The following is a 12,087-nucleotide window of genomic DNA, read 5'->3' on the forward strand; positions in this document are numbered from 1 at the left end:
GGGGATCCTTCCTGGTGTGGGAGAGCAAAGACCAGACCAAGGGAGAGTTTGTCAGACCAGACCGGGGTGGGGGGAGGGCCCTGAGTCCTCCTGGCTTGCCTGCAGCCAGCACTCTCTAGTCCTCTGTCCTTTTGTTCATTGCCCACTTAGGATCTAGGGCCCCAGGCCAGACTCTAGGGCATGTGTCCACTCCCAGTAGGAAAGTGGCTTGGCAGATGGGAGGAGGGGAGGCCCTTTGAACCCTAGCAGGCTGGTCCAGTTTTCTGAGCAGGTTCCTGCATGAGAAGCCAGTCCAGTACCCCTGCACAAACCCTCACCCAGAGCCAGGGAGCTGGCTCCGTTCCTTGGCAACATCTTGAGGAATCCAGTCGCTGCACACAGGCTCCCTTCCTCTCCCCTCCCACCGCCTTCCTGCCTGCTGCCTGCGGGGGACGGGGGGCCGGGAGGCGGAGGCGGAGGCAGAGAGAGTCAGAGGCAGCGGAGCCCCATTATAAATCCCAGCAGAGCTCAGGCAGCGAGCAGACAGCTCTGAGCTTCAACGAGGGCCCCTGCCGCCTTCTCTGCCACCCTCCAACCCCGGACTCCCATCTGTCCTCGGCCATGGCTCTTCCACCTCTCTCATGGTTGCTCCGCTTGGCTGCCTTCTGCCATCTGACCATGCTGCTGGCCGGTGAGTGGGGTGGACTCAAGCATCAGCAGGGTGGGGGGCCCCCAGCCCCACTTATATCCCTTATGCCTGACATCAGGGCCCCCAGATTCTGCCCCGGTAAGGCTGAGGTCCATGGCTGTCCCCTCATGGCGGGTGTGCCAGAGTGGCCTGGGCACCTCCTGGGTCGAAGTCCTGGACACAGGGCTGCTCTTCCTGCTGGAAGGATTTCCAGTCTCCAGAGACTGTCCCTACCTGGCCCAGTGAGCAAGGTGGGGACCACATGGCAACGCAGAGGTGGTGTGGGCAGCACAAGGTGCCAGGTATGCGGGTGCTAGAAGGGTGGGGGTTGTGGGAGGCCTGAGGAGGCTCTTAGTGGGCACTTGGGTGGGAGCCCTGGTAGCCAGGGCTGGATCTCCCTGTCTGGGGTTAATATATAACCCTCAGCCTCAGCTCCTGAGTCTCAGCTTGGCCCTGGGCCAGGCCACTGTTGGGACTTTCTCCTGCCGTAATTTCAAGTCCTCTCCAGGAGTAGGGGACCCAGGACCTGTGGAGGTCAAGGTCATTGCAGATCATGAACTGTGCTCGTCACTGTTGCTCTGGTCTGTAGCCCCGATCCCTCTGCCTTTGCCTCCCCTATGATAGTGTCTTTCTCCTCCAAGCATAGCTTAGAAAATGTTTGCACCTCCAGTCACTTGCTTTCTGGAGCCTGAGACCTGGTAGGGCATGATGTACCCATCCCACCTGACATGAGAAAGATGGAGGCCCAAAAAGGTTTAGAAACGGGCCTGGGGATGCACCGTTAGCAAGTAGGGCAGGAGAGGATAAGACTGGATGGAGGCAGGAGAGGGTGTGGATGCATGCTCGCCACTTCTGTGGGTCACACTGCCTCCAAGAACCGTTTGAGTCAGCCCTATCTGCAGTGGGTACCCAGGCTATCTGGCAGGTTGAGGCTCAGAGAGGCTGGGAACCTAGCTTAGGGCACACAGCCAGTCTGGGGAAATGAGAACCAGTCTCCAGCTTCCAGGACATGTCCATGGAGCAAACTGTCCCCTGACTCCCTCTTTGTGGTGAAAACCCACCAGTGGGACAGAGAGCAGATGGTTGGGTATGGTGGGGGCCAAGTGCCACTGGCCTTCCTCCTTCCTGAGCTTGAACCCTGAGCCCTAAGTATTTAGGGATAGTGAGTACTGGAAAACAAGGAGTCAGATGGAGGTTGCTTTGCCATAGCCGTGACCCAGTGGGGTTTTGCCTTCTTTGGTCCCAGCTACTGCACCTTTAAATATAGCTCTTGCCTCCTGTGTGGTGAGGCTCCTATGCCTATGAGGGCGTTTTGGAAGTGGGAGGAGGATTACTTAGACTAAACTGGCAGGGTAGGGGGGGCTTCCATTCTGAGATGGAGAGGGGATCTGGGGGAACTCTGGATGCTCTAACCAGCACCCTGAGGCTTCAAAATCATCAGGTTCCTGCCCTAACCTTGGTCACTGGTTTTGCTGGGAGATACTCAGATTATTTCAACCCTTCTGAGCCTCAGTTTCTGCTCCCACAAGACTGGGCATTTGGCCAGGCTCATTTTGGAGGTCCTCATACACATGGACATTTGTGGCTCTGAGAGCCCCCCTGGGAGCCCCTGTAGGACTAGGGAGTGGTCCACAATCCAGAGAGGCCTGGAGCGGGGCTGGGGGCTTTGTGGCTACCACCCTGGCTGGTGCAGGGTGGCTGCGTCAGTTCCCAAATGTGAGTTTGCAGGGCTGTGTCAGGCGGGAAGCTCCTCTGCTTTATATAACAAACCTGCAGATACAAGTCAGAGCAGAGAATTTTTCTCCCCAAGCACTGACGCATCCACTCCCACTCAAGCCCCAGCAAGAGAGAGAGAAAAAAAAATCTGACTTAAACTGATGTCGTCTGCCCCTCTGATTAGCGGTGGGGGTGGATGGGGAAGGCAGAGGAGGATAAATCCAGAGTGTCAGATCCAGGCCCCTGTCATATTTAAATAAAAATTCCTTTATTTCTCTGTTGGCTAAAATTTTATATGTCACAAGGCGCTTGCTTGTGCGTTTTGTTGATTCATTCAATAGGTGAGCACCTACTCTGTGCCAGGCACTGACCTAGGTGCTGGGGCCACATCAGTGAATAAAACTGCCAGAGATTCCAGCCCTCAGGGTGCTGAACATCAACTGGAGAAGACAGACAACACTCAAATCAGTGAATGATTTGGTCTGTTAGAAGGGAAAAAGTACTGCAATTTTAAAAAAGATGGGGGTGTTGACATTTTAAGTAAGGGGTCAGGGAAGAAGGAGGCATTGAGGTAGGCAGGGGAGGGAGTCGTGTGGGTGTCTCTAGGGCAGTGTCCTCAGTTGTGGGATTTAGCCCCCAGGGGACATTTGGCAATTTCTGGAGACATTTGTGGTTGTTCCAAATGTGCCAGCGTTTTTGGTTGGGGTACCTAGGCATCTAGCGCTTGGAGGCCAGGGATGGATGATGCCAAACACCCTGCAGTACACAGGACAGCCCCCACAACAAAGAAGTATGTGCGCTAAATGTCAGTGGTGTTTGCTGTTGAGGAAACCCTGCTTTAACGGTCCAGTTATTTTAAAAACTTTATTTTCATAATCACCCTGTGAAGCCAGTATTATGTCCATTTTACAGGTGAGGGAACAGGGAGGCTCAGAGAGCCTAAGTGACTTGTCCAGGACACACAGATTAGCAATGGCTCAAGCCCTCTCTCTATCATCCAAAGACCCAGAGACCCAGAACATTCCTGTCTTTTCCTGCCTGTAATCCTCCAAATAGTCCTTGAGTACCAGCCTAATGGACACGTCCTCTAAGAAGCCTCCCCTGATCACTTGCAGTTGGAAGGGTCTTTTCCCTCATGTAAACCCCAGCACATTTGGGGTCTGTTCTGAAACATGGTCCTTCTACCTGGCATTTAAGGCAGCCTAGAACAGTGGGAGGAAAACCTTTAGGAGCTGGGAGGAAAACCAGATCTGCCACTAAGCAGCTATGTGACCTTGGGCAAGTCATTTAACCTCTCTGATCCTCAGCTTCTGCATATTTAAAATTGGGATAAAATATTGTCTTTTCTGGGATGTTGGAAATTAATGAGAGCAGATATGTGTGTGTGCTGAGCATAGGGTCCAATACACAGTAGGTGCTCGACTAAGAAAAGCTCTGGTACTTTGTGGTTGTGTTTTAGCTGGCCATCAGGTTGGGAGACTTCTGAAGGCAGAGATGGGCCTTGGTCATCCCTCTACACCTCACAGGAACTGGCAAGAGGAAGGTCAACATTTGTTGGTCCACTGAGTAAACACGGTGATCTGATCGCATTTACTGGAATTGAAGTGCTCTCTCTAAGCTCAGCACCAGCACCTTCTTGAGAAAGAGCTCAGGGTTAAGGATGAGAGGGCCTGGGTCTTTGTATATACTCAAAAGTAATTCAAACAAGTGTTGGCTGAGTCAGGAAATGGATGGGTGAATGGATGGATGGGTGAAGGTTGTGTAAGTGGGCTGGTGAGAGATGGGTGGGTGGGTAGATGAAGGGGGTGGAGGATGTGTAACGGGTGGACAGGTGGTGGGTGGGTGAGTTAGGCACAGGTAGGTGGATGGATGGCGTGAGTAGGGATGGGTGCAAGGGAGATAAGTGGGTGGTAGGGAATGGGTAGGGGATTGACAAGCGGGGGCAGATACATGGGTGAATGGATAGATGGATGGGGAGGTGGGTGGAGGGATAAATAGATTGATACATTATTTCATTCAATGAATATTTTTATCCACCTTGTGCTTGATGCTGGGAAACACTGTGACACCAAGACAGATGAGGTCCCTGTCCTGACCCTCATATGACAGATAATAGATGACTGGCTGGTGGAGGCATTATCTCCAGTTATAGAAAAGAAAACCTCAGTTCTAAGAAGAAAAGCCCCTAGGTTAGTTAGACAACCTTCCCAGGCAGAACCAAGAACAGAGCCTGGCCAGGCCATTCAGGCACCATGGCAGAGGATGAGGACTTCGGGGACAGGTTGCCTTTGTGGCTCTTTAAAGCCCTGGAGGTGGGCAGTGGCCTTCTCCACCCTGGGAAGGAGAGTTAGACCTGACCTTACTTACTTATCCCTCCTGCCCACTGGGCAGCCTCCTGGGCTCCAAGTCAGCCAGAGGCACTGGGGATTCCCCCGGAAGACACCTGCCTGACCCGGCCAGGGGGCTGGCTCCTGGCTCTCCTCAGCAAGGGCCTGGAGAGGCTGCAGCTGAGTCATTTCGAGGTCCCGCTGGGGGAGAAGGAGGGCGATAAGGCTGCAAGGTGTCTTTCACATCCTGTTCCTCAGAGAGAAAGGGCAGCTGGTGACTCAGGGACCAGCTATGGGGAACCCCCTTGCTCATCTCGGGAGCTTCTAGTGCTGCCTCCTGATGGCCCAGCACAGCCCTGCAAGCCCTGAACCCCCTTCCCACAAGGCAGGGTGGGCCAAGGAGAAAGGCGAGTGATGGGAGGAAGGGTGGCAGATTCTAGGTGTGTGCGCCCGCCTCTGTTTGGGAAGGCGGAGCCCATTTGGTCTATGTGTCCATATACACTAAGTATTTGTGCATAAGCAATGTGTATTTTGGTTGAACCTGGGGTTGCCTGGTGCCTCTTCAGCTCTTCAGAGCTAAATAAGTTTGCTCTCTTGATTCCACTGCCCTGGAAGTCCTAGCCTCTAGATTTTTGCAAAACCCGCCAGGGTCTTGCTTCTTCAGCCAATGACCTTGACCCAGATCTGAAACTTAGGCTCTTCCTCTTTTTCTGCACGTCCTTCTTGAGCTTTCACCAAGCCAATTTTGGTGGAGGTTCTAGGGGGTGAGGCGGAGGTGGAAATGCAGTGCAAACCACTTTGAATGTTTGTATGAAATACTTGGTTTCTCAACCATCTGTTGAGTCACCCTCATCCTGTCCTGGAGTTTCTCTCTGGCTCCATGTGGGACCCAGCCATCTGCAGGGTCCCACTCTGCCCCCACCCTATGCACAAGCCCACCATTATTCCTCCTCCTTACTCCTGCTCCCCCAGCTTGCCCTCGGAATCCAAAAGGCCATTCAGTTCCTCTTGGCAACTGCTTCCAAACTCATCCTGGCTCACGATGGCAGCACAAAGGATCACCTACTCAGCACACCCTCTCCCCTACCACCTTCCCTAAATATGTCCTTACATATTTAAAAATTTTGATTATCTACTGTATGTGTCTGATTACATGTATGCCTTCATGTGTTTTTGTTGGGGGGAAGCATATATGTGCCATTGTGTTTGTTGCTGTGAGTGTACATGTGTGTATGTGTCATGGAGTCTACACGTGGGATGTAGATGGACAGAGGTCTGGGTGTGTCTCAGAGGTCGAGATCCACGAATATGGATCAGGCTGAGAGGAAGAAATGGGATGTGCATGGGAGGGGGTGATAGTGAACCGGTGACTGACTCTGGCAAAGGCAGGGTTGGGGGAAGGGCAGCGCCATGGGCCCAGAAGGGAGGGGAGCCAGGCCTGGCAGTAGAGCCTGTTCCATCACTTGCTGCCTGGGTAACCTCCCCTGGTGTACAACAGACCAACTACATCAATTTAATTTTTAAAATTAAACACTTAGGACGTACAGGGCATTAGAGCTTTATAAGTAAGAATTCATTTTTATTCATCCTTATTACAACCTACAGGGTAGATACTGTTGTTGTCCCTATTTTATAGGTGGGGAAACTGAGGCCTGGAGAGGTTTGGCCGAGGATGGGGGGCTGAGGTCAAGGATTTGCAGGGCATCCATTCTGGCTTGGGTGGTATGGCTGGGACAAGCTGGCATGGGGCTGGGAAGCCAGATGTCCTTGGACAGTCCTGCTGACTGGGGGCCTCTGTGGGCTCAGGACAACAACGTGGTGTGAATAAATGCAGCATCCAGTGCAGCAAGATGACCACCTCGAAGATCCCCGTGAATCGTCTAGTCCAGTACCAACGAAATCAAGAATCATGCAACAGACGTGCCATCATGTAGGTACTGCCTTCCTGGCCTCTGCATTCCTTTCAGGTCCCAGGGATTGTCCCAGGCCTCTGCTAATCTATCTCCGCATCCTCTTACCCCAACCTGGGCTTCTGGCCAAGGGCCTCTGCAAATGCTCCTTCTGCCCCTGACCTGCCAGCCCCTTTGCCGACATTAGTATCTGTGCCACAAGGCCAGGGTGAGATGTGACTTCCTGAATGGCCATGGCCTGAAACAGCCATGCAGGGTGGTAATTCCTCCTGGGCCAAAGGGTGTTTTCTGTAGCACTGGAACCTGTTAGGTTTCCTGGGGAGGTAAAGCAGGGTGATCTGAAAGTATAGGCTCCAGACACCAACAGATCTGGTATAAATCCTGGCTTCACCACTGCCAGACTGGGTGGCCCTGGTCACGTCGCCTACCCTCTGCACTTTAGTTTCCTTATTTGTAAAGTGGGTAGTTGGGAGGATGAAAGGAAATAATGAGACTAAAGTGCTTGTCAGGGTGCCCTTCCTGGAAGAAGCTGACAATAGGAGAGGCCAAGATTATTATCTCCATTGGACAGAGGCGGAAATAGAAAACACTCTGAGACCTTGGGGAGGGGTCAAGCCGAACCAGCTTTCCCTCTGGCTGTTGGGCCCCCTGGCCATGTTGGCTGCTTGCTCCTTGGGGTCCCTCTTGGTATTACCCAATCGCTCAGCCCTGAGGACTTTCCCCAGGACTTATTTCTGGGTCCTGAAGCAGCCTCTCGGCCAAGACCCAGCCAGACCCGGAGGCCTGGCAACAGGAAGTGGCCAGTGGGCCTTCAAAGTAGAGGCTCCACTAAAGGAAGCTGTTGTTCCTCCCATTGATTGTTATGAAGTGGGGCAAGTGTGCCAGTGCCCAACTTGCTCTGGGACCTGTCAAGATTCACTTCCCCCAGATTCTCCCATATATTTGCTTCTGTTTTCTAGGCGAAGGGGAAGTAGGACGCTCCACAGAGGGGATGACAGCACCAGGGTGGCACTGCGCCTGAGGGTCCTGCAGGGTCACACTTGCTTTCTGCACCTCTCGGGCTTCCCAGCATACTGGAGCCAGGCACATTTACATGACTTCTCTGAGCCTCAGTTTTCTCATCTGTAAAATGGGGGTATGTGTGACATCTTGCAGGATGGGTGTGAATTTTAAACAGGCAAAATGCCTAGCACAGGCTGTGGCCAGCTCTGAGCTGTGATCTCAGCCGTGAACCAACCACACTCAGCTTCAAAGGAAGTTCAACATTTGGGTGGCACTCGGGGCCACCATATATAGGGCTGTAGGTCCCTAGGTGCACTTGCAGCCTGAGGACACACACTAGGAGCAGAGCGTGGCAGTCCAGAGGGCAGCCTGTAGCTGAGGGAGAGGAGGAAGAGGATGCTGTGACATTGAGTCCTTTCCACAGTGAGGAGGACCCAACACCAAGCATGTCAGTCACACACCTGGTAGCAGAGAACACCTGTGACGACTCTTCCCAGTCAGAAAACTCACTGTCCAAAGCCCCCTCCTTTCATGTTAATGACTTTATTATGAACGTTTTTATTGCTAACATTGATCTACTCCGAGCCAGGTGCTTTACATCATTTTCACTGTATTCAATAACACAGAAGTAGGGTGACCAACTTGTCCCAGTTTGCCAGAGTTTTCACAAAAAAGTCCTGCATCTTGAGATCCCCCTCAGTCTCAGTTTTTTGGGGGTTGGTTGGTCACCCTATGAAAGGTAGGTCTCTCTCTCCAGTTCTCAGGTGAGAACACAGAAGTTCCAGAAGCTGAGCTGCTCCAGCGAAGAAGCTCACAGCTCACAGCTAATAAGTGGTGGGGGGAGGATTTCCAGCCAGCTCTGCGGAGCATTTGCATGGTGCCCCTACTCTGTATGGCATCTGAGCATCTGGGTCCCTATCTTCCTTCCTTGCAGCTTGACAACTGTGAAGGGACTATTAATCTGTGCTGACCCAAAGGAGGAATGGGTCCAGAAAGCCATGGAGTATCTAGACCGCCAGACTGCTGCTCCGGCTCAAAATGGCGGCACATTTGAGAGGCAAATCGGTACGAGTGAGCCCGCGACCACCCCAGCCACCAGAGGAATGGACAGGTCTGCCGTCTCCCAGACCAAAGTCACAGGTGAAAGCAGTAGCCAGGAGGCACAGAGGGCCTTCGAGACTTCCCCAGAGCTGCCAACAGGAGTGGCTGATTCCAGGGGAACCAGATCCCCCTCCACATCAGAGGCTCCAGATGGAAGGCCCAAGAGAACTGAACTTTTCAACGAGGCTGCCATCACCACCACCACGTCTTGGCAGAGTTCTACTGCCTACCAACCTGGGTCAGGCCTCTGGGCTAAGGAGAAAGCCTCTGAGGCCCCCTCCACCCAGGCCCCCCCCCACCCAGGCCCCCTCCACCCAGGCCCCCCCCACCCAGGCCCCCTCCACCCAGACCCCCGCCACCCAGACCCTCCCCACCCAGGCCCCCTCCACCCAGGCCTCCTCCACCCAGGCCCCTACTATTTCACATGCAGCCCTGGAGAACAACACCGGGTCTGAAGGCCAACCTGTGTGGATCAAGACACAGTACCCCACTCCAGAGAACTCTCTAGGGCCCAACGAGATGGGTCCCATTTCAACTCCCATGGATGCTTTTGTGGGGACTGGCAGCACGCCGGACATCTTCGTGGTCCCTGTCTCCTCTGAAGGGGCCCCCAGCATGGATCCCCTGCTGTTGGGCAGCATGGCCCCCAGAGCCGAGGAGCCCATTCACACCACAGTAGACCCCCAGAGGCTGGGCATTCCCGACTCCCAGGCAGCCACCCGGAGGCAGGCAGTGGGGCTGTTGGCCTTCCTTGGTCTCCTGTTCTGCCTGGGGTTGGCCATGTTTGCCTACCAGAGACTGCAGGGCTGCCCCCGCAAGACGGCAGGGGACACGATAAATGGGCTTTGCTATGTCCCCCGGAGCTGTGGCAGTAACACATATGTCCTGGTGCCAGTGTGAGCTGCCCACCTGCCTGCGTCCAGTTGCTAGATTCAGCTTCCTGGGGTTGTCCATTTTCACACCCACCCTCACCCAAGGGCCTGGCCTGAGCTGGGATGATTGGAACAGGGAGGTGGGATCCTCCAGGTTGGACTGTTCTCAGCTCCTGGAGGCCACTCTTGGCCGTTCCTGACCTGCTGGAGACAAAGAGGGTGGCCTCCACAACTCACTCCAATGTCCCGAGTCAGAAAACTCCCCTCTGCTGTTGGCTGTTTAGAGAGGGTCCCTTAGACACCATGCCAGCCCCAGTGAACAATTATTTCATTGACCACCCAGCTCCTCTGATCACCGTCCCCCTGTGGGTACCATGGTCATCCCATCTCATAAACAAGCCTCAGGCCAGGCCCCTTCTGCCCCCTCCCTCAGACTTGATCATGTCTTTTGGCTCCGGCTGCGGTTGCCAGTCACCCCAGCTACCTGTGGTGCTAGCTCCCTGACCCCTTGTACAGACCCCTTCTCCCCAGCCGGGGGCCTATCTTTTCTTGCATGAGGCTAGTGTGGTGTGTTTCCTGGGACTGCTCCCAGCAGAGGATCTGCTCTCAGTTAGACATCATGAGAATGGAAGATGAAGTTATCTGGTGGCTCTGATTTTTTTCCCTCCTCAATCTGTGCCATGTGGTGGAGGAACATTGACTATGAGCGTGAAGGCTGCGGGTCTAGTCCCAGGCCCACCAAGGCATTCGTACCTCGTTTCCCATCTGTAAAAGTGAAGAGGGATGGCAAATATGTGGCAATAACCCATACTTCTGGTAGACATCACTCACTGATCCAGAGACCCCTTTCCCCAGACCCTGGGCGCAGTCGTATAACCTTCATCAGCAGAGCACCTTAGCCAGCTCTACCAACTGATGAGACTGGCAAGTTGGTCAACGCTGTGACCTGGTGGGCCTGCAAAGGAGAGATTTGGTAGCGCAGGCCCTGCCCTACTGCGGGAGTCAGCACTGAGGGCCCCCTGGGAGGGGACTGGGCTGGGGCACTTGAGGGGCAGAGACCAACTCTGTAGGCACCTCCCTGGCTTTGAGAACAGCCCCTCCCTGTGTCTGCCTGGCTCAAAGGGACACTGAGACAGCCCAGCAAGCAACAAGTGACAGGATGAAGGAGGAGGGGAGGCCCGCAAGCTCCGGGAAAGGAGCCGGGGAGCAGCTGCAGGGACCAGCCACCCTCCTTCGTTAGGGACATTTGCTCTTTCTTTCATGTGGCCTGGGTCCCCTTCCACCTTTCCTGCTTCCCAAATACACTGTTCTCTGCACTCCGAGACCTCCTGCCCTCCCCTTCACCCCTACCACAGGCAGGGCCAGGAATTTCCGTGATGTTTTCTATGAGATCAGAATCCACCGTGGAAACCAGAGGTTCCTGTGCAGAGGGACCGGCTGGGGAGGGGAAGTTGTGGACATAAAGTCTGGGGTTCCCTTTTTGGCTGCCAATGACAAGGGCAGGCCTGGATGGGGCCGGAGTCTCGCTGGGTGGGCCAGCACCCCCCGGCCAGAGCTGTACTTGCAGGTCTTACCCCTCAGGGTCCCGGGCCATAGCTCCCCATCTGCCTCTAATTTTCCCTGAAGGAGTTCTTTGCCCCCCACCAGAGGAGCCTCCCATGGCCTAGGCTTCCCCCAGGTATGGCTGACACTTTTTTGCAGACGAGTGCTAAGAGAAAGCACATACAGCTTGGGTCCACAGAGAGAGGGGGCCGCATCGCCCTGCCCACCTGGCCCTCCTGCAACCCCCTGCAGGGCATGGCATGGATGTTTGGGCCTGGCTAGAGTTGGGGGCACTCTGACAGCTCAGAGAGAAGGACTGCAGGTCTGAATGCACTTTTTTGGGCCCCTCTTGGCTGGGAGCCTTCAAGAAGGAGGGCACCTGTGGGGCTCCCCTCTGTGAGGAAGCAGCTGGGGGCAGTGAGTCCCCCTTCCACAGACTTTGTGAGTTCCCCCAAGCAGGACAGGGACAAAGACAATTTGGGGAGGACTTTGGAAGGAGTTGGTTGGTTGATCCTTTTGCTTTTCCAACCCTATCACCAATGTCTGTGCCATTTTGTATTTTCCTAATAAAATAGAGAAGTTGAGAATCAAATAAAGTTGCTTTTCCTAGGGCAGGCTCAGCAACCAGAGAGGATGGAACAAGAGAGGGGCCAAGACTTCCTGGGGCAGCACTGGGGACCCCTGGGGCAGAGGGGCAGGGACTTTTACAGTCAGCAGGAGAAGGGGCACTGGGAATGGGGTAAGGGGGTTCAGCATCTACCCAGCTATGTGACCTTGGACAACATATAAAATCAGGTGTGAGACTTCTCCTAGTGGCTTCTGTCCCTGGAAGGAACCAAAATCCATTATGAAGCCATCTCTGCCACCATGCCTACTAAACCACCATTTTGGGGGCCTTGGTATCACCATTAGTGACCTAGTGACCCATAGGAGCAAATTGGGCCACATTT

At 54.2% G+C, this 12,087-nt stretch overlaps 1 protein-coding gene across 1 annotated transcript; it reads left to right on the forward strand.

The window, feature by feature from the left end:
• Positions 1-11,729, forward strand: CX3CL1 (C-X3-C motif chemokine ligand 1). Its single transcript, XM_032486393.1, has 4 exons — positions 1-670; positions 6,517-6,640; positions 8,557-9,010; positions 9,087-11,729. The coding sequence occupies exons 1-4, from the start codon at positions 280-282 to the stop codon at positions 9,621-9,623; spliced, it is 1,506 nt and encodes a 501-aa protein (XP_032342284.1). The 5' UTR covers positions 1-279; the 3' UTR covers positions 9,624-11,729.
• Positions 11,730-12,087: the final 358 nt, after the last annotated feature.

The sequence above is a fragment of the Camelus ferus genome, chromosome 9 (assembly GCF_009834535.1).
Source record: "Camelus ferus isolate YT-003-E chromosome 9, BCGSAC_Cfer_1.0, whole genome shotgun sequence".
NCBI classification, from domain to species: Eukaryota; Metazoa; Chordata; class Mammalia; order Artiodactyla; family Camelidae; genus Camelus; species Camelus ferus.